The 22,914-nt window shown below is 40.8% G+C and overlaps 2 protein-coding genes across 4 annotated transcripts in view; one reads left to right on the forward strand and one right to left on the reverse strand.

The window, feature by feature from the left end:
- The window catches only part of LOC146268567 (AT-rich interactive domain-containing protein 5B-like), a 45,242-nt gene extending 37,205 nt beyond the window's left edge, over positions 1 to 8,037 (reverse strand). The window contains exons 1-3 of the mRNA XM_084709831.1: positions 8,006 to 8,037; positions 7,394 to 7,648; positions 983 to 1,217 (exon numbers count right to left, since the gene is read on the reverse strand). Coding sequence (XP_084565957.1) covers positions 983 to 1,217; positions 7,394 to 7,648; positions 8,006 to 8,026 — 511 coding nt within the window. The 5' untranslated portion in view covers positions 8,027 to 8,037. The remainder of the gene's footprint in view (positions 1 to 982; positions 1,218 to 7,393; positions 7,649 to 8,005) is intronic.
- A 6,930-nt stretch (positions 8,038 to 14,967) lies between these two features.
- LOC146268568 (transmembrane protein 26-like) lies at positions 14,968 to 19,301 on the forward strand. Of its 3 annotated transcripts, XM_084709834.1 has the most exons (7): positions 15,310 to 15,431; positions 15,602 to 15,656; positions 15,847 to 15,943; positions 16,134 to 16,220; positions 16,455 to 16,663; positions 16,946 to 17,025; positions 18,224 to 19,301. In XM_084709834.1, exons 3-7 carry the CDS (start codon positions 15,893 to 15,895, stop codon positions 18,511 to 18,513), a joined length of 717 nt encoding a protein of 238 aa, XP_084565960.1. In that variant the 5' UTR covers positions 15,310 to 15,431; positions 15,602 to 15,656; positions 15,847 to 15,892; the 3' UTR covers positions 18,514 to 19,301. The 3 variants fall into 3 exon arrangements, with proteins under 3 accessions (XP_084565958.1, XP_084565960.1, XP_084565959.1); XM_084709832.1 differs by lacking the exon at positions 15,602 to 15,656 and having other exon boundaries at positions 14,968 to 15,431; XM_084709833.1 differs by lacking the exons at positions 15,310 to 15,431; positions 15,602 to 15,656 and having other exon boundaries at positions 15,680 to 15,943.
- The last annotated feature ends 3,613 nt before the right edge of the window (positions 19,302 to 22,914 follow it).

A 22,914-nucleotide genomic window follows, 5' to 3' on the forward strand; every position in this document is an offset into this window, starting at 1 on the left:
TATAGTTACTGCACATGTAGACAATGAAAGACTCAATATATAATCCTTCAATAAAGTATTCTATGAGGTATTGGTTCGTTTCTTTGGTTCAACACTCTTAAGTAAAGGTTTCGATAATGAAAAAATGAATTATTAAGAGGCAATTAAAGTTTAATTTCAACAAAACGGCAAGCTACTACCCAGAGTTGTGGTATATGTGCTGGTTTTGAGCATTTTCTGAAAGTGCAAGTACCTTCATAAAACAATTTCACAGTGCATTACTTTACTATCTTCTAAAAGGGTAAAAAAAAAAAAACATACAAAGCTTCATAGGGAACACAAAGTTCTCCTCAATTCTTCTGTATGAATAATACTAAAAGTGTTTCATATCTGCAGTCGGCTTAGCATGACTCATCCAAGACTGCTGCTTTTTTATCTAGTGATTCATGTTCAATGCAGCGGTGAAATACCCCAGCGCAGAAATCAAATACATCAATGATTCTAATAGTCCTGCATATGACAAATACCAGATCGGAAAACAAGTCCATAGCGTGCACTGAGAGTAGTGATGCAGACTGTATACACTGAATGCATAAGAACACCAAATATTACTCTACCATAACGTAATATCCTGAATTTGCAAAACCATCCTCCCAAATAAAAAAACACAGCTCAAGAAAGCTGCGGAGAAGATGAAGACTCAAATACAATTACAGAGTTGCGAATTAAACAATGACAATCGGGGGGGTCAACTTCTTCTCCAGGGCGGGTATCGACCACCCCCTACCTGTTGTTTTTACCTATTTTGGGGGGGTCCAAGTCTTAATCAGGGGGGTCAGACCCCCCCAAACCCCCCCCGTAATTCGCACCCTGAATAAAAACACGAGCACGCGGTAACAGCACGGCCAATCATGAACGAAATCCCTTCCAACTGACAAACGACGAGACGGAACTCAGCAGACAAACAACGACACACAGAAACACACATGACCAGCGGGCTCACCTAGCTGGGCCCTCTCTCTCTGGATGTCTCGGAAGTTGAGGCCGCTGGTCAGGGTGCTCTCCCGGTACCGGTGCAAGGCTTCCCGCCGTCCGTTGGTGCCCAACTCCCGTAGCACGGTCGGCTTGAGGGGCTCCGCCTGGAGCCCGTGGGCCCATCCCGAGAAGTCCGGCACCGTCCACTTCACCAGGTCCTCCAGTCGCACGATGACCTTCTCTGACACGGCGATGACCTCATGCTGGGAGGAGGCAGGAAAAGGAGAAACAAAGTGTAAGGCCGGAGAGAGAGAGAGAGAGAGAGAGAGAGAGAGAGAGAGAGAGAGAGAGAGAGAGAGAGAGAGAGAGAGAGAGAGAGAGAGAGAGAGAGCAAACCAGCACAAGTACATCCAAAGGTGAACTGGCGTTTGGCACCTTGCTGAGGTATATTTAGCAAGGTGTAATTTTGGGGGGGGGGGTGTCAACAGAATTGCACTTTAAAAATGTTATGTTTCGAAGGCTGCACCTCAGCAACAGCAGGTTCTATTGCCGAAGTGGGGTTTTCCAAGTCGCTATTGTTGCCATCAGAGTCAGGGACAAAAAGAAAAACATCACAGAGCAGCCTTTTGTTCAGATCTGATACCCTCAAGTAGGTTCCAGGGCTGTTTCTACTCCATTGAGGGAGATTAAAATTAACTTTTGTGTTTTGGAAGAACCGCTACTGCAATGGAAAAAGTCTCACTTAGAAATGTTGAAATGTGTTTCCATTTTGTGAAATAATGGGTGCTGGGCTTGTCGTCAGGCTGGGCAAGAGAGGGGCGGTGGGAGAATGTTATTAAGGCCTACAGAATCTGGAGGGCAGATGTGTCCATACAGAGAAAATTTAGAAAAAAAAGCTTTCTACCATTTAATACGCATCTGTTTGTACACACATCTCCCCTAAAGCTACTGTACCTTTAAACACACATTGACACACACATGTTCGCACACTCACGGCTGTACAGACACGCATGCGCATGCTCAGACACAATTTGTGCAGTCTGCCAATCCACCCATATCTCTCCACAAAACACACAGCAAATCCATAACAGTTAGTATATCAAGAAAAGAAGAAGAAGAAAAAGAAGAAGCTGTGAGGAACAGCTTCATATATCTGTGTCTTTTCAGTAAGTGAAAACATCAAACATGAGTTCTCAGCCATTCTATAATGAGCTGTCTAGAGCTGTCAAGTGGTTGGTGGTTGAAACTGGTTGCTGCGCTGGCTGGCTCCATGCAAGAAAAAAAAATGTTTTTCTTTGCTCAAAAAAAGGAGGTCATTTGAATAATGTAAAACTCCAGATTTATAACCACTGAGCAGGGGATAGTTGATGCCTGCAGCTAAAAGCAACTCGACTGAAATATACTTTACTCATATACTTTGATGTAATTGCCTGGTATATGATCCCTCAAAACAGGCAACTCAAAGGAAATACATGATATTTAATATCAGGCAGCCCAACTAAGATATCTAAATAGATTTCCCGGTATTGACTTCATAGTAGATACATTGTGCAACACAGGAAAAAAACACACTTCTGCCAAACCCACTCACTTTACTATGACAAGTAGTGTGCTTGTGTGTGTGTGTTTGTCTTGTGTACTGTATGCGTCTATGCAATGTGTGTCTCTTTCAGCATGCTAAAACTAGCCATCTCCTTTAAGAACTAGTTTCACATGTTTCACAACGGTTGACAGTCAACAGCTGTCAATGTAATACATCACCGGTAGATGAACAGATGAAACACAGTTCCCTCAAACACAGTTGGCACACAGTCCTGTTAGTTTAAGGAGGGGCAAGATAAAAAACACCAAGCTACATATAGGGCAAAGGACATACAATGACATGTGGTCACTCTCCAAAATAAACCAATTCAAAGAAGGGTTATTTACACACAGTGATGGACATGTGTCCTGATCTAAATCGCTGTACAGAGTAAACATGTGTGACATGTTTTGGGAGTTAAATATATATCAAGTACTGTAAATAAACATTTGCAATGAACTGACCGTGGACCTATTATAGGATTTCTCAAAAGACCCTCATCTATCAAGTTCATGTTTATTGTATCCCTGACAAAAACAAGCTGTTATATTACAATAACAGTGCCGTAGTTCCCCTAGATTGTATCATCCCGTTAAAAGCCCTGTGACATCCATATCACTATCCTATACTCTGGCATGGGATGGGACACTGGGGTGTAATTTGGAACAGTGTGGGACATTCCAGAATGTCACCATTTTGAGGCGTAGCGTCACATTGGTTGGACAGGCCTTTGAGTCGAGGAGTCAGGAGGCTGTTGGCCGTGCCCAGTCACGCTGAGAGAGTTTCAGGCTGCTGGCCCGGGGGGTCAGCCCAGGAATTCCTGGGGCCAAAGGAGATTAGTAATTGAGTAATGGACATGGTGACACGAACAATGCTCCTTGGTGCGCTCCATGGAGAGAGTGAAACACAATATGAGTTCATTATCTATCCTCCTCTGGACTGACCTTGGCTAGTCTGTCTCAAAGTAAACTCAACCTATCTGTTCAAAAAGAGCCCTCCAGTGGGCACACGGCAAGTACATCCCAGTCGGGTTATACTATTATTCATAAGCTGTTAATCATTAGCTTCTAGATTACAAGTCAGACTGAGAATGATTATTGTGGCTGACTAGTTAACTGTATGGCTGACAGTGTCAATGGTTCATAAGCTGGTTGTGAAAGCATTTCAGAACCATTTTATTGATAGAGTTATACTTTTCTATATTTTGTATAGACAACAAAGGCCGCAATGACATTGAACTTAACACAAAATGTCATGGCAGCCTACCCGCATTAGATGTGTGTGGATAGGGTGTAATTAAAACGAGATGAAGAGACACTAAAACCCAAACTCACAGCTGAATGTTTGCTATATTATTTTGTCTGTGCGGTGCATAATCACAGTTTTAAAACACAACAAGCTGAAAGGGTGCTAGGAGCCCTCGCTGAAAAATGAAAATATAGCAGGCACATTCAGTAAGAACCACTCATCTGAGGTTTCGTTCTTCCAAAGGTTATAATGATCCACTATAGCCCCGGGCTCCCTAGTCATGCATTATGGGAAATGTTTTGATGTTTAAGCGGTTAGTCAATGACAAAGTGTAAACCAATCTGAAACAGTATAGGCCCACCAATCTCTCGTGTTGAGAGAGAAGGCTCTGTCGTCAGTTGTAACGTATCATTATGCTGTATGTATATAACAAAACAGTTCACTTAAAATACCAAGTTGTGTGTGGAAATAACACAAACCTGTTGGATGTGCTTAAAGCCATTTCTAGTACATGGTTTTCAATTTAAATGACCCTGTTCAATCCTAAAAACCTGACAATAATTTACATGCTATTTTCAAGACGCAAAAAGGAATTCACTTGAGGGCAATGTTCAGAGTTAATGGCTTTTTCTATTGGGGGGGGGGCTGCCCCCTACTCTGCTTTAAATTCCTGTCATTGTTGTGTGCATAGGGAGATTTGGTATAATATTCCCTGGCTATGAGAACAGTATGAATCTCTCATGAGCCTTTACATGTAACATGCCAAAATGAACTGCGGGTTACAAGTCTGAACCACTTATGTGCTTACTAACTGAACTCAACCGCCATCCCAAAAGGCCAGAATTATCCATTATCTAAAATGAATCCCTCCAGGAATATACAATAAGTAGCAGATGAATACCATCTCATTTCCCCCACAGACTGGTTCCAGGCACTGCAACAGTCATGCACTTGTGCCATCAAGCCAAAGATGTCTCTGGATAGCTTCCAAAGTGTTTTACAGCGATCAATACTACTGCTGCAGTTATTGCTGTGCCATCTCACTGTTTTTTTCACTTGGAATGGAGAAGAACAGACTAGATTTTAAGGCGATAACATATTGTTACATCCAAATGCAGAGGCTCACCTTCCAGGGAACATTTCGAGTTCCACCATTTGCACTAACCGTGAAACCTGGCAGAGATAAAGCTCAACAAATAGCTGCAGCGCAACCGAAGTGGCTTTAGTGCAGTAAGCATGATCTAAAACAGCTCTATGTTAACACAAGCCTAAAAACAGACTGGAATAGAAGCCAACATAGACATTAGAAGGGCACCACATTAAATACTATGTCACTCCATAACCAGTTTAACCCGTGGCATGTGACTGTTATTTTGGGAGTGTGTGGGAGAGACATGAGCACTAAATATTCAGAGCCCGCAAATAGAAACTTTGTTATTAAGGGAACAAACTCCCGAAACACAAACTGCCTTGACACAGGACATAGTTCAGCTGCACTCCTAACCCTGAAACATCCACTTGAATCCCCCCCCCCCCCTCAAACACATTCAAAAGCCTTGGATCGGTGCGAGAGGCTGTCTTCCATGTTTCCTCCACCAGTTCTTTTCATTCAGATCCATTAGGGGAGGTGAACAAGTGGACAGAGAAAGGTGGAAGGGAGGGACGGTTGTCAGTGGAGGGTGAATGAGCTCAGTGGGAAGTCTGTGGTCACCCTGCTGCACTGGGAGGAGCGATCACAGAACAACAAACATACCAGAGAAATACTCAGGAAATTCATTGAATTCGAATTCAATGAATTCATCAGCACAGATGACACCAGGAGGGATGTCTTCAGAGATGTATAGATTTGTATCCCTTGGAGAAAACATGTATGTGTTTTTTTTTTTGGTCCTCACCTGCAGTCAACTGTGTACAATTAAAGTTCACTACAGTACAACTATAAGTCATGCACACAAAATCTTTTAAGCTAGTGGAAGATTAGTTGACTCATGATATTTCTGTTATTATGCAGTAGAGCAAGTCAGATTATATTTTATGTGTGTCAAGGTCATAAAACTGACTGAAGCTGTTAGATGAATCTCCAGTGTAATCAGACTAGGGCAACTTTTTGAAACATGTTCAATCAAGTTCCTTTGATTTGAGTCAGCAGCATAAACAGTACACTTTAACATTTTGTACCTCTGGGCGACTGGAGTCGAGAGGAGTTTAAGAGGGATAAGCGTTCATCCAGACGCTATATTGGTATCTGAAGGCTAAACCCATATTATCGTCAAACAAAAGTTAAATCACATCTCATTACTTCAGGCATGTTCTGAGTAAGTTTATTGATTCTCCAAAGACAACACTCTGGGCATTGTCCTTTGATCCTGAAATGAGTTGAATGATATTGTCCAGATATCCAATCCAGAGGAATGTCACCACTTTGCTATGCAAATTAGAGCTCTCAAGGGGCGGCGCTTACTTGTCCTTATTGCACGAGCTCGTTCCTAAATCGACACTACGTTTACAATCTGACGTTACGATACGTTTAGGGGCTAAATATATGATTGGTCAAAGCAAATACCAACTAAAACCAAGGATTTGTTCAATTTACGCAGTGTAGAAATAGCCTACCTTTCTCATGAACAGGAAACGTGATACCTACTGTATTACTCAAGAGGAAAGAATGTAAAGCATCAGCACAATAGTCATGTCCAAGCGGGGCTTTGTCCTTTCCCAATGACAATTACAACCGCAGGCAAAATTCATGTGACCTCAAAACATAGTGATCAGCTGAAAATTGTTATGCTCATCTGTCACATGAATTGGCAGTAGTGACAATGATAAAACATTGTTATGATATTGCTAATAATAACACCTTCAGCAACTTATCACAGCCATTCGTCATCTGTTCCCCATAACACGGCGTCACATTTAGCCACAGTTAATCGTATTGTCACTGCCAACAATATCGAGCTATCTTTGCCATCGAGTAGCTCGCTCGTGGTGCAGTTAATGGTGCAGTTAATTTCAGTTGACATTATCATATTTTCAGGAATGCCAATGACTTTATGGAAATTATGCAAATGATTAAGTAGTTTGACGTGTTTCCACTTGCTTCAAAGACTGGGCAAATGTTTTGCATCACTGACAGGCAAGAAATATATAAATAATGTTTACTGGAGAACGTTTATGATCTCATGCATTCATTGCCATTTCTCAATTTCCGTTCATATGTCGCCATTTGACAAGCATCTTACAAAAAGATAACGACGCTGCCATACGCGCTGGATTCTTGCGGATTTTCTTCTCTAATACAATTAACCCCATAGAGCGCACGAGCCTTATTGCGCGCAGCTGGACAGATTTAAGTGCACATTCAGCAGTTGACACTATGCAACGAACAAATAAGCGGTAGCTTAAGTTGACAAAAATACTGCAATGGTTCAATCATTTGCTGTTTGTAATAGATCAATGTCAGTACGTCAATGTAAGCAGTGTCAATGTGACACATGTAGCATAAAGGCTGTAAGGCTACGCCACATTGAATGCTTGGAATGAAATAATGATGTTATTCATTAGAGGGAGGAGAAGGTGTAACTGGCTTGAAAGAATAAAGCGCGTTGTTACCTCTCCGTGTTTTACAGTCCTTCCCAAAGGAGTATTCTCTGGTAAAAAATAAAGTTTGGAGCTTGATAAAAGTTGCTTGGTGGTTCTTTCCTCCCAGAGCAGCTGTAGCTCCGCTATGCAAATCGGGTCCTCTGGCTTACATCTCACGAAGAAAAAGTCTCCAAGGGATAAAATCCTTGGTTTACCGTTCCGATGAAATTTAAACGCCTTGTAGAATATATATGGTCCATGTAAACCGCAAGATGAGCCTACCCACTGTTGGGAAACAACAACAAAAAGCTCATTAATGAATTTGTCATTGTATAGTAAACAGTATAACAGGAAAGACGAAACATTGACAATGCGCAATTTAGCATTTCGTGGCAAAAAACATATTGCTATGGACTACCACCTGCACACTGTTTTAGGACAGGGTAGTCTGTATTCAGCATAGGTTTTCAATAATAAAACTAACTATTTAAGTTATTAACATGATTACCCTACATATGTATACACCAAAATATGTAAAAGTTTGGGTTATACCGCAAAACACACTGTAATAGTAAACGGATAATGTGTACAAATGTACATGTAAAAATGCTATAAATGAATTGTTATTAACACATGTATTACCTTGAGTGAGTTCCGCTCCATCTTGACGTTCTGAATTGATTAAACTCAACACGCTCTCCAAACTTGTTGGCTTGAATGGATTGCCAAAGGTCCTGTAAGAACTGTATCTCGTTTCAAGTTTAAAAACTCGCTGGTATAAAAATTACACACGATAAGTTTTTTTACGGTTCCTAGACGTAATCTAAGTATCGCAATGTTAGATTAAGTGTGTCCATTTGTTGATGAAAAGTGCACTAATAACATATTACACCCAGATAAACCTATACATTCACTATTTCAGAAGATACTTGGCCGTGACACTTAACTGTTCTTAATATTTCACTTTAGAAATTATTGATAACAGTGTATTATTCGTTTAATCAGCTGATATGTAAATTGCTGTTGAATTACCAAATATTCAACAACCAAATTAAATGCATTTGTTCAGTTTTTAATTATCTATCTTACAGGACCTGTGTAAAGACGTTCTCTATGAAAGCACATTTCTCACAGTAATGATACAAGGGCGCTTGCTGTGGATGCCTTCAAGAAACAATGTAACATGAAAGTTAATAGGGCTATCAAATGTTTCCTCAAAAGGAAATGTGGGAAGCGGGACGTTCGTTATTGCTTTGAGGGAAGTTGGTCTTGGTAGGGGTGCGTTGGTCTGCTGAAAATAATTGCTTAGTCGAAACGTTTGAAGGAATATCTCTGTCCGAAATGGCAACAGCGTCACGATTTTATTAAATTCACTAGGCATTGAATTTAGCTGGAATAAGTCAATGCCAGAAAGGCAAGCCTGCTATTCGCCAGAAACCCTAAAAAGAGTCCTTAGAGATGCAAAATTGATAACACGGAAACTGAAAGGTGAATTATGAAAATATTTGTAAGCTAGTTAATTGTAGTTTAACACCCTTGTCATTACAGTACGTATATGGTTTAGAAGTAGCTTATATAGTGTAACATTTTCCTGAATGCTCACAGTCCAAGCATTTTAGTCGCTTATGCGCAGTAAACACACTGTAGGTCATTCATCGATTGCTAAGTTCTTCAGTTGGCTACATAGCTGTTCATTTTCCTCCCACCCTTGCCCTCTTGTATCCGATAGAAAAGCTCCGAGCAACAGCGACATTTTTCTGACACTGGTTATTTTAAGTACACGATTACGCAATATGCTTTTTGAAATTACAGGGACGGAGCGATTGATCTTTATCCAGAGCTGAGTGTTTTCCTTCCTGAGAAAGTGACACATTTCCCACAAAGGATCGCTGGCTATGAGGATAGAAGACATTTGGAAAGACAGCGTGGATGGAGAATCAATAGCCTGAGAGATAATTTGCCTGGCATAATGTGAATGACCTCTATAAACATTAGAACAATAGACCAATCAGAACAACAATGGCGTGAAGGCTACTGTTTTTGAAGCAGTGTGGTTTAGCAGATCACAATTGTTATGAATCATCGAATGGATTTGCCATGCATGCAATGTGCTTTTCATGCAACGCGGGCTTGTTTAAGTGAAGGGTTGATTGAATAGCTAACCGTTCTCTCTTTTTGAATCCCCTGCCCATTTAAATGACAAAATCAATAGACTTGCATTAATGACAGGGGACCTAATGAAGTTCCTGGCAAATCAGTGGGACTACTTTATTCCTTATCTGGTAATTAAAAGTGCTTGTTGTCAATGGAGTCCAGCGGTGATCACCTCATTTTAAGGCAAATGTACAGCTTGATGTAAGGGTTGTTATACACGAGTCACATCGTGTAACTCTGTATTTATAGAGAATATAAATAAAAGCACATGAAACTAGAAACATTTAAAAACAACACATTGTTTTACCCGCATTAAAACATGACCCAGCTGTGCTTGCACACATCACACTCCCAGTGGTATGCAGGCAGGCATTAGATAACACAAGAACCATTACGGACATTCAAACATTGACTTTTCGAGAAAATTATATTGGTTATCTCAATCCCTTCAGTGCTCGCAGAATGATGCTGGCATGTAGATCTTAACAAACTACAATAGCACAGCATTATACTGATAAAGGCTTTACAAGTTGGTATAAACATTTCAGAATCAGTGAGTCTGTTAATACTCACACAAATACTAATAAATACTCTTTGTAAATCCATAAAAAATGGTTGCCTTATGAAATGAAATTACAGAGACAACTAGTTAGTTTAATGGGGTCATTCATTCAGAAATCCACTGTTGACTCAATATCAATTTACCATGGAAAACCAGCTTTGTGATGTCATTAAAAATCCATCAGGTAAATTTGTTCCCTGACACACGTATCAGATGTAACCTTACACCTGGGCTTTGTGTTCACATGATTAAATGACAAAGGCCAGGGTTAGCTAGATGCATTTAGACCCAGGAACAGGAGACCAGAGCAGTGCTACAATCCAAGTTTAGCCTCTGAGCTTCATTATAAAGGTGGTTTAACATTTCAATCCCAATCACATATGACCTCTGCATGTTCTTTTATGTTCTTGCTTGAGGCTTTGAAGACGGAACTGACTGTGTTTTACGTCAAAAGATTGATTCACTCACTGTGAAGTCAAGGAGAATTTCAGTTTGTGTTTGCCGGTTCAGATCTATTGAGCCTGAATAAAACATGAATAACCTTGGGTGTCTTGACAGCAGTTCATTCTCAAACAATTCAATGTACTACTAACTCTGAGCTGGAGATTACATTGTTCAATTTATATCTAAATAATATATTTTTCTCATTTTGTCCCTGTTGTCTGTCTTCCAGTCACTCTAATAATGGAACATACAGTATCAACCATAGCCTTAATCCCACATACTCAAAGTCTACATACACAGTTCATTTTCTATTTGCTGCATGTTGTTGAATATGCATATCACATGTCTATGTGCAAGTCGCTTAAAATAACTCATAAAATAAACATTGTTTGGCATAGTGTGAATGGCTGCCATTACAATTCATTAATTGACTGCAAAATGCAATTTCACATTCACGGTCCTTATTACAGCTGAATTGTATGATAATGTCAAGCAAGTCATTTTATTAAGCATCACAGAAATGTAATCATACACTGTGGAGCTTATATTATTCAAGCGAACATGAGCGTTAACACCAGTTCGACTTTATTGCTGGCATAGCACATGTAAATTGCATCATAGAATATGAGTGCCAGATGAATCTAAATTCTAAAACCACCAACAAAATGGACAACTCCCCTGCCGTCAGCATGCACTATCGTTATATCCAAAACTGAGATTAGAATAATGAATTATGCATTTATGCAAATACACAGTGTTTAACTCACTGGAATATGAGAGTGATTGAAAATGCACTTGTATTGCATATAAGAAGCATACACTGTAGATTCATAATGGAACTGCAGTCGGTGAACCCTGGGGAATAAAACACCAATACTGTGAAAGCATCACTCCAGGGGTCACTGCATCCCTTACTGGGGTGTAGATTCAACCATCAAAGCCCACCTCTGCAAATCGTCACACTTTTGTTATGCACGTTGACATCAAAACAGTTGCAATTGATACGTATCAGTCAGACTAGGTACACAAGTGTAATTTTATGATGGGGAAGCAACAAATCTCGCGTTAATCGCTGCTCAATGTTTTGGAGCATTATAGCAGCAGGCTGCTACTCAATAGCTGGAGTTAATCTACTTATAACCACAGTCCCTGAAAATAGCTAAATAAAAAAGAAAATAAACAACATCTAGATATTGTTCATAACCGCATGCAGCATTGTTCCAATGCAGCGAAGAGGCAAATAATGCATTATGTTGAGAGTGCAGTGCTTAGCTGCCTGAGAAAAACCTCTCAGCATTAATAATTTATCTCATTTTATATGGCAATTTAGGAGTCACTTGAAGTTGCTATGGTGACAGGGGTATTTTGAGAAGGCTAATGACCTATGCCTGAAACCACTCTCTGTAAACTTTCCTTTTGGTAAATTAGACTGGAGTAGTTGCTGTCTAAAACATGGAGAACACAATTCTTTGCTATGTTTGGACGTTTTCAACAGAGGCCTGATTTAAGTTATAAATATTAATGTAAAACATCTGTGAGTTTATTGACAGTAAAGGGAGCAGAAGCTAAGAAGCAAGCCATGCAAGTCTTTGTTTTTATTCTTAACGTAGAAAACACATAGTTGTCAAGGTTATTATGATCCGACATGAAGAAGAGCAGCACAGTTTTTTTTTATTGTTGCAGCAAACCCCTTTCAATATCTCTATTTACTTCAGCTTACGTAAAGAATTCCACATTTGAAAGGCTTTGAAGACTCGCTCTGAGGCAAATCATATTTGTCCAATAACTGCGGAGCCTGTGCAGCTGTTGAAGCCCAGCGATTGAGTCATGTGTTATCCATTTATGTCCTATTGCTCCCATGCAAATGCCTGACATGTGTGAGTGTTGCAAGAAAGAGCTTTCTGGAACAAGGAGTGGATTGAGGCCAACTCTATCAAGACAGTTTCTCCACCTGTCTCACCCTTGACCCTATTGTTCAAAGACTATTTACATTTATCATTAGTGTGCCAATGTGTTTTTGTCTCTTCAGGGTTTGTCAACAGAAGAGGAGTAAATGAAGGAGGAGACAGACTTTGTGCTTGTTTACTCTAAAAGGGTCATTATTATGAAAATAAATGTGCTGCTATTGTTCTTTGAAAGGCTCTAGTATATTTCAGTAATGGAAACAGATGTTGATTTTCTGTTAAATGTCCCCAGAGAAAAGGAGTGGTCGATGAATGTTCATTCAACTTGCTGTTTAACTTCAGACCAACTAATTGAACATGTTATAATGTATTCATCTTTCAGTTGTATCTTGCTGACATGCAAGATATTTGAAATATCCACCCTCACGTTGGTGGGCATTGGTCCCAGAATCCAGGCAAAGGAATTACTGCCATCTGTTGGAATTTGTGGAAATTACATTCACCCAACTAAACCAGTGTTTTGTACAGAACCTTCACAGACATTTGCCATTATAAGATGTTTACCATCTGGAGGTCATCACCTGTGAAATATTAATGGCGAATGTGAAAACAAACCCCCTGGTAAAATGGTGGGGTAAACAAGGGTTATAGTGCTGGAGGGGGAACTTTCCCATGCAGTGATGGCCCTTTGGTGTATCTGGGGCACCACAGAAGAAGAAAATCTCCCCCAAAACACTGAGTTCCAAAATGCCATCCAAGACCATGCCAACAGCGACTCTCCCGGTCTTGTCCTACATCTATAAAGTTCAAGAATAGATTTTTGGTGTTTCAAAACCCATTGACACTGTATGACTATGTTTAGCCTGTGTTCTGCTCCTCTCTCTCACCAACCGTCTCTGGAAAAGGGGATCCCTCTTTGAATTGCTCCTCCCAAGGTTTCTTCCATTTTTTCTCCTGTTGAGAGTTTATCTGTGAGTTTTTCCTTGTTTTCCTTGAGGCTTTAGGTTAGTTGAGGGGCAGTACTATGGGCGTATGTGAAGCCCTCTGTGACATACTTGCGTGTAAAAAGGGCTATACAAATACATTTGATTTGACCATCAACTGTGCTAGGGATTGGCCTGACACTCATTTTACAGCACATGAAGAAGAAGAAACAGCCTGAATGATCCTTCCCAAGCCATTGTCACATGAGAAAAGATTCCTCTGTGTCTCCGTGATTGCCTTTATTGGTGTCAGTGATGTTATCGTAGACTGCCACAGACGAGGGGAAACCTTGTTTATGCTTGTCAAGAATGTGCCAGCTCAGCCATTTCTCTCTGAATAGACAGTTTGTTATGCCTCTCCCCTCATGATCTCAAACCAGGCACAGGTCAATCTCCATTCTAGAGGTTAACAGATCCAAGGTAGACATCAGCACATGCACCTTATCAAGAGACGCAAAAAGGTCTCGATTTCACCGGGGTTTGGTAGAATCGGTCTAATAGAATTGGTCCAGTAAATCCAGACGTGACAAACCAGTCACCTCTGGTATGGTTTCAATAACTAACCCTGAATGGTCCGTTTGTAAAGTTCAGCCCAAAGTAGGTTGCACATGTGTCATGGACTAAACCATCTGCGTGGAAATCACCAGGAATACAGTGGTTGTTATTTATATTATGATTGATTTTCAAGAGTTTTTGTATTTTCTTGTGACATGGAAAACAAAGGAATTCTTCTAGAATCACGTTGAATACATCATCCCCCAAAGTGTTGAAACTGTGATTGTAATTTCAGATACAGCATTGTGGATGATAGAGTTAGGAACAAAGACAGGATGAGTTCTAGCTATTTCCAAGGTCACAACTCTTCCTACTGTTTCCTCCCCAGAAACCACACTGGCAGGGAGGATGGATCTGTCTGGGAACAAGCTCCATCAGATAGGCAGAAACAACACATCTTGCATGTGAGCTAAACTATAGTAGTGAAAGATTGGGTATGGTGGCATTGAAGTTCATTTTCACTTCCCTTCTAGATTTTAAGTGGAACATACTATGTCACACAAATTGGGTGAATGGCTGACAGAACTAAGATGCATCATTCAAACATAAACATCTTGATGTAAAAGGTAGGACATTGTCCTCGTTTCTTGGAGGTCTATTTGCATTTTCCACCGGCCCTGATGAATAAGTAGATTAACTATCTGTCCTCGGGTGTTAAATAAAGTCAATTATCTGATCGGTCATAGCAAACATATGACAATTATGCTAAATAAGTAATCGTTTGTCACTGACCTCAATCGGCCAATGAAACAATTAGAATCTTGATTCCTAATATAACTAGCTATGTGAGGCATTGGTTGCACCTATAATTAGTTTTTTTGTTATTCTCTCAACGATTAAAAAACAATCATTGTTTTATTTTTGCTTTCATTAGTCTAAACATAAGTAGCATAAAGAATGTGTACAAACGAGTTTAAAATTAGGTCCATACTGCCGCCTGCAGCGTAAGGAATGGTCTTTCTTTGTTTCCGCTGTCGCCAAGCTCATTCTTCATTGTGTTATTTCAATGATTAAACTGAACATTTTATAACGTAGGATAAGTCACGTAGGTTAGTAATATCTTACACACGACTTGTTGTGTAGCCTATGGCTCTTGTAGATTGTCAGTGATCTTTCTCCTAGTTTATTGAATGCAACACGGGGCGGAGCGTAACTTTGGGGATCTGTCTGGGAAAATAGAAGTTACTCATTTGTCACCGATTAGCTGGACTTTGAAGAGTCGGGACTATACTAGACTAGACTGCACGGTCGTGGGCTACACTACCCTTCTCCAACATGACATTTTTCACATTTGTTAGTGCGATTATTACTAGAGTTATTTTTATTCTAATATCACTCATTGGAGTCTGGAGAGTGACATGGATCAAACATGATAACATGTACTGGTTTTTGACGTTCCTTTTTCTACCTCTCGTTATTGAAATGATCATAACATTAAAAAAACGAAAAGGACAGGATTACAAATGGTAAGTTCTAATTCATGTACACTGTTGTATTTTTAAGAGTATTGTTTCATTACTTGTTCCTTTTTTTCTTTCCTCTCACATGAACTGCACCCCCCCCCCCCACACACACACACACACACACTACCCCTTCCCCAGAGATCCTGTATCCTGATAATCCTATTGTTTTACAGTATGACGTGAAATGTCCTGGGACACAGTAAGATGGGGTGGTACTCTGTAAACTAGGTCTGCTTACCTCCTCTCTCACTCTCCAGGAGAAAGTAACCCTCTTTTTTTCTTGAAAAAGACTGTATTTGGTTCATCAAGTGTTTAACGTGCTTCAATCTCAAGTTTTATGATAAAGACTGTCTGGGGAGGAAGTGTAAGCTTGTGTGAGTTAAAGTTTGGTTAAAGTTGTATTTTCCTTTGGCTCTAGGTTCTCTCCAGCCATCCTCCTGTTCCTCATCAGCATCATTCCGTCGATGTGGATTCTAGAGCTGCATCATCAACAGAACAAACTAAGCGACGGTCAGGTACAGGAAAATATGTTTCCCATATTATATGTTCATATATGTGCGTCTATACAAAGCAATACAGATATGTTGGTTATCTATAGCAAATAGATTTGCCTGTAATGCTTTACATTCAGTTGGATATAAACAGCTTGATATCCTTCATATGAAGTATATCATATTTATCCGACTTCCATCATTTATCTCTCAGTGCAAGAAACTGGACTCCTGGGCAAATTTGAAAAGCACGTTTTCTAACGAAACGTCTGCAAACTCCACCATTCAAGACTACCTAAATGTAAGTAAATCTCAAAGGTGTTAATGCCATTCTTTTTAGCTTTCAGTATAGTTGTAATAGCTTGGGATGTACAACACCCAGGAGGAAATGCTTGTTTAGCCTCAATGTTTTCATTAGAGCTCAATTTAAATACAGGAACTATTCCTGCAAGGTTTTACTTACATTTGACATTTTTGGTACAGAGCTGGAAATGACTGAAAATTGATTGACTTCCTCTCTATTGTCCCTCCAAAGAGCCTTGACAAGTTGCACACTAGCTTTTGTCCCAACGACTGGATCCTGGCCCTCCATCAGGTTCTTCTCATCCTCCTCATCGTGGGCAAGTGGGTCCTTCCCCTTGGGGGCGGAGTTACGAGAGACGAACTCTCCCAGCTCCTGCTCATCTTCGTTGGCACGGCAGCAGATATCCTGGAGTTCACCAGCGAAACGCTGTCCGATGTCAAGTGGGTTTTTGTTCAGTGTTCAATCTTGTTAATTTGGCCCTTTATGCCATCTTCAAAAAGAAAGAAAAAAAGTGGCATGGAACTCTATTACTATGTAATAACAACAGACAAAACCAAAGGAATGGTTATTAGTTTGGTGGTTAATGTGTATATTGTTTTGACCAAGTAAGATATTGAACAAGACACTTCTCTGCATTGTCATTGGAAGCACAAATCTAACCCCTAAGCAGTGTACGATAACCCAGCTATGAACTTGTCCAACTTTCTGTGTGTGTCCCACAGAGAGAACAGCCCCCATCTGGTCTACATCATTCTAGCAGTGTGGACCTGGAGCATGCTCCAATTCCCGCTGCATCTGGCTGGTAAGTGGCCCATTCATACCTGTATACCGTACCTCCTAATTATCCATGGTTCTCTGTGAACCAAACCGCCCGAGTCCCTATCCAACAGGGATATGGCACTGGAAGTATGTTGTTATGGAGATAGAGTTGCTCTTCTTGCTTGTCACATTCCTTCATGTTTCTACATGTTGAAGCTGCACCCTATGTGTTTTTGTCAACTTCTGTGCTTAGAAAACATTGCAGTGTACTTCCCGATCTTTTTCTTTCAATGAAAACAGTCTGTGTTCTGTTTGGTTATTAAGATCTTTCTAAACTTCCTGTGGCCAAACCTCAATGACCACATCATTGAAACATTCATTGGGTTGAAAGGCTGCATTTGTCATTGATGTACTATGGATCACCTCAACAGGAAAGAAATACACATAAGGATTTACTCTAAAGTTGACATGGGCTTTTATGTATGTGTACAGAGATTTGGTTTCATCTATTAGTAATGTAAACACATTAGACTCCACATCTTCTCCTGCCCTTAGTGCTTGGCTGATGTGGAGTAAGCTATTGTCAGGCAGGCGGCCAAACCTGCTGAAACTCATTATAGTTGTGGCTTGTTCATTCTCTGATTCTAAGGATGCTAAGGAGTTCATTTGTAAAAATAGCCCCACCCCTTATCTTCTCTAAATCAAGATCAGACGGCTGAGCGGTTAGGGAGTCGGACTATTATTCAGGAGGTTGTGGGTTCGATTCCCGGCCGTGCCAAATGACATTGTGTCCTTGGGCAAGGCACTTCACCCTACTTGCCTCGGGGGGAATGTCCCTGTACTTCCTGTAAGTCGCTCTGGATAAGAGTGTCTGCTAAATGACTAAATGTAAAACCTTCTCTCAATGTATGAAATATTAATAACCTGAATAATATGGTTTCGGATAAGTGACCAAGTAATCACACAAATGCATTTAAGACTGTACAAATCAAACACAATCAATATCCACAATCAGAGAAGTACTGTCTTAAGGTCCTGTTAATAAGACAATTAAATGCTTTCATCCTCATAATCTTCCACAAAAATACGCTATTTAGGGAGTTTTCATCACAAAAGAGAACATAACGTATGATTTCAGTCATTCAAGTTAGTAGTGTGTGTACGCAGCAATGTGTGTATGCAGCAATGTGTGTGTGTTTTGTGTGGGAGAGTCAGCCCTTGACCTGTGTCCGTCTCCACAGTGGTGAACTCCAAACCTGAGTCGGAGACCGAGGGCCAGGAGGTGGGTCTCCTGGCCAGACGCAGCACGGACATCTGGACCATAGCTGAGAGCCTGTTCCTCCAGGATGGGCCCTTTCTGGTCGTCCGGCTCACCGTCATGACCCACTTTGATGTTTTCCACCAGATGTTGGTTTTCTTCGCCATCAAGAACTTCCTGGTGGTCATATTGAACTTGTACCGACTTTTCATCATCTGCCAGAACTTTAAGAGGTTGAGTAGTGGCAGTGCTGTCCCCACAGTTCTAATATGAAACCCTGCTGATACTGGTCCTGATCATGTCTTTCTACAGTGCCCTGTCTTTAAAGGCAGAGTTAGTGAGTTTTGCAAACCTGGCCTAATCATTAAGTTCGGTCCAAACTTAATGATTCTTTATTTTGTATTCACTCCTACAATGCCCAGATGTCGGATTTTATGATCATTTTACTGTCAAAACTTTTAGATGTATTATTTGCTATCAGGGTGTGAAGTTTATTTCATCAAATATGACAAAAAGTGCATCTCAACGACATTACTGACCCTACCTTTAAGTTCAAAATACGGAGCTGAATAGGAGCTGAATAAGACCAGCACGGCCCGGCTCTGATTGGTCTGGTTCAGTTTAGTAATGTGAAATGGGTGAAAGATGAGAGGAAATGGGGAGGAAGGGTGAGGGGGATAAGCTGTTGAGGTTTCTCGCTTATTCTCTGCTCATGGGAAATTCAATTGGAGGATGTTCAATCAGAACAAAATGTGTCAGTGTAGTGTAATATTAATCAGAAAGTCAACATTGGGTAAAATGTTTTTCTGGTAAATGCTGATATGACCCTTTTGGCTCTTCACCAAAGCTTAAATGTTATCTACAAAATGATGTGAAAACATGTTACAGTGTATTTGTTAAGTGGAAAACTGACAGTTGTGAGGCAAGCTGGATCAGTCAATGTAAACTTGCTCTACTTGTTTTTATAAAATGTTTTTGTTACATTTTTTCACATAATAGTACTTGAACAATCTGGTATGCACACAGAACCAATTAAATAAAGGATATGAGACTAAAGACAATGAATGCGCTCTACACAGAATATAAAATATATTCTTATAGAATGTAAGAAACTCTATTCAATACCGCTCAACATGCAGTGTCTTTTTGTTTTAGAATTGAAAGTCTGACATTTGGGAACCATTTGCCTTTGACTACATGCCCTTTGAATAAAATAAGCGACAGCGAAGGACACAATAGACAAAGCTGGTTAGAAACTGCCTGCAGCATTCACATGAACACTCTCCCACTCACTATGACATCACTTTATCATTCAAATGAACACCCTCCCACTCACTATTACATCACTTTATCATTCACATGAACACCCTCCCACTCACTATGACATCACTTTATCATTCACATGAACACACTCCCACTCACTATGACATCACTTTATTTATCCAGTTTTTAGTCAGGATATCTGATCAGTTCCAAATAAGAAAAATAGTAAGTTTAACGGAATAAACCCAATTACTCTGATTTATCGTAACATTGTCAGTCCCTTAAAATCCAAAACTTTAAACTTTAAACTTTATAAAATAGTATATTGCCAAAACTTCTGTACATTTAACATCAGATCCAAACTAGCAGGTCCACACTGCTAGAATGATGTAGACCAGATGGGGGCTGTCCTCTCTGTGGGACACACACAGAAAGGTGGACAAGTTCATAGCTGGGTTATCGTACACTGCTTAGGGTTTAGATTTGTGCTTCCAATGACAATGGCAGAGAAGTGTCTTGTTCAATATCTTACTTGATCAAAACAATATACACATTAACCACCAAACTAATAACCATTCCTTTGGTTTTGTCTGTTGTTATTACATAGTAATAGAGTTCCATGACACTTTTTTTCTTTCTTTTTGAACTCATTCTTTTTTACAGAAATGTGTATTTACAGAGAAACTACCCATAGAAAAGACAAACAAAGAAAACGCAGAAACAAACAAACCAGACAAACTAAATATGGATTCATATACTTCCATAATTGTAATCAGTTAGAGGCCATCAGAGTGTGGAGGTGCTGAGTTCACATCTTGACAGTGTTTGCAGGTAGAGTCGATTTGTCCAGGTCATCAAAGTAAGGATGGGTCATTGCCTGTCTTGCAGAGATCCTCTTTGGTGGGTCTCGAAGCCTCTTTGGCCTCTGGCCTCGTGGCTACGGCCAAACACCACCCGTGGGAATATCCCTTACCAACTCCACTCGTACTATATTGCTTAAACATTTTCTAGAAAGAAAGAAATAAACTGTCAATCTCAATTTAAGAAAGGTATTCTTCTGACAACCGTCTGGTGGTCCCACCGCTCAAGACCACCCGGTCCCAACACAAGCTCTTCTCCTGTCTGGCCCCCCAATGGTGGAATCAACTCCCCACCTCCATCAGAGACACTGACTGTCTCCCCACCTTCAAGAAAAGGCTCAAGACGTACTTGTTCCGGGAGTACAACGGTACTTAGGAATGATAGGCTGGACCTGATGTTTCCTCCAGGATCACAATTACTCTTATTGCGAGACTTGTTGCTTTTGTTGGTTAGTTGTAACTGGCTTGAAACTACTGTACTTGCTGTGTAATATATTTTTGCTTTTTTTTCCACAGGTACACCTTTGTACTTTTTTGAGGTTCATGTCTCTTATGGTTCTTCTCTTTGGGACTTATTTCATTTTCACATGTATGCTTCATGCATCCTCTCTCTCTCTCTCTCTCTCTCTCTCTCTCTCTCTCTCTCTCTCTCTCTCTCTCTCTCTCTCTCTCTCTCTCTCTCTCTCTCTCTCTCTCTCTCTCTCCCTCTCTCTCTCTCTACTGATGTGTATGTAAGGAAGGCCAAGAATGCTTCTACCCTTGACTCCGACCAGTGGCAGGTAAGCGCAAGTACAACTGTTTCTTGGTTGGCTCAGACTGGTGGCAGATTGGTGATAGTGCAACTGTTTCTTGTTGGCTTCGACTGGTGGCAGATTGGTGAGAGTTCAACTGTTTAGTGTTTGGCTCCGACTGGTGTCGGTTGGGTGGTATTACAACGGTTTCTGGTTTGGCTCTGACTGGTGTTGGTAGTGAAGTACTTTCAAGTCAGACATGACCTTGTTTGTCTTGAATGTGTTCGTATTGTTTGTCTTATGTTTGTTTTGAACTGAACGAAGAGCATAGTGAATGTGTAAAGTAAGTGTGTATCTGTATGCATTAAGGGAAGGACAAATGGAAGACCCCACTACCGCGAAGCTTAGCGGCATTAATTACCTTAAGAGTGAAAGTGGGGGAAGGGATGCATGCCTTCCTGAAAAGATGTGAAGATCTGTGGTTTGAAGAGGCTGGAGAACGCCATGGGGGTGCATCTCATGCTGTGGAGAGGAGCCGTGGTGCGGCAGGCCGAGCGGCAGGCCGAGCAAGAAGCAGCCAATCACCAAGAAGCGGAGGTAGGGCCTGGGGATTGGGTAAGGGGGGAAAGTACACAAACAAAAGTGGACTGACCCTACGTGGACAGGCCCGTGGCAGGTGACAGAACGTGCCTCCCACGCCCTGAAAGTTAGAGGAAAAAGCGGAGATCACTGACATCACCTCACACACCGTGCATCCGCAGAGGCCCCATCTCGCACTCTGGGGGAGGTTACAAAGGATCTGTGTTGCCCGGAAGACAAACCCATTGACAAACCTAGAAACTAATGGAGAGGACAGACAGAGACAGAGCCCCAGCTGTAGTCCGGATCGAACCATTCAGACGCCCTCTTAGAACAACACAGCCCGTTGAACAACAACCAATTACTAACAACGAGAGGTTTACCACAGCTGATGTGCTCACCATATGCTTTATAGCAAAAACAGTACTCCTTCTAGCCCAATTGGTTTTCTTTCTTCTGGACAAATTCCATCAGAAATAGACCTGACGACACATCACTATGTCAGGTTTGCTTTTGGAGACGACTGGTATGCGCTATATTAGAAGGGAGTGGGAGGAGCGATAGTAGTGGGTTGTCTCAAAACCACCGCTGAGGAAATGTGTCTAGTCAGCTGAAAGTACACCTTGGGCCAAACAGCAACATTGAAGATAGACCTCTGTGACATATTACCATGCAATTGGGGTAATCAAATGTACTACAGTTCTTTGAACATATACATGGGATAACCAAAACACCGTGGGTCATGGGGAGATGTAGGATGGAACATTGGACCACATAACTGGCGATACAAGCCTGTGCCTGTGCTAAAAAGGGTTAGTAAAGGCAGAAACCAACTGGAAAGGCTATCGGTAATCAGAGGAAAGGCTGACAAACACTGCAAACCTAAATCATGTAACCAGTTGCGGAGTCAGATGGCTGAGCGGTGAGGAAGTTGGGTACAGACACAATCTCAACTTTTGGAATCCTGATATCAAAAGAAAACACATTTGCAGAGAGCACCAAAGCTCAAAATTCAGGGCAGATAACACTCAAAGACACCATTGTAGCTGAGACAGGATATGCAGACAGAAATGTATGGGTAGATTGGAGGATGTACACTGCAGAATGGCACAAAGTTAAAAACTGTGTGGCTTGTGGGACCGCAAGAACATTACCAGGAACCGTACATTTTCCTGTCACACCAAAAGATGATGCAAAAACGTTACTGTTTCCTCCAGTACCCATAGCAAAGCCATCACATT

This window comes from Hypomesus nipponensis, chromosome 11, assembly GCF_054491055.1.
Source record: "Hypomesus nipponensis isolate SF chromosome 11, ASM5449105v1, whole genome shotgun sequence".
Classification (NCBI taxonomy): domain Eukaryota; kingdom Metazoa; phylum Chordata; class Actinopteri; order Osmeriformes; family Osmeridae; genus Hypomesus; species Hypomesus nipponensis.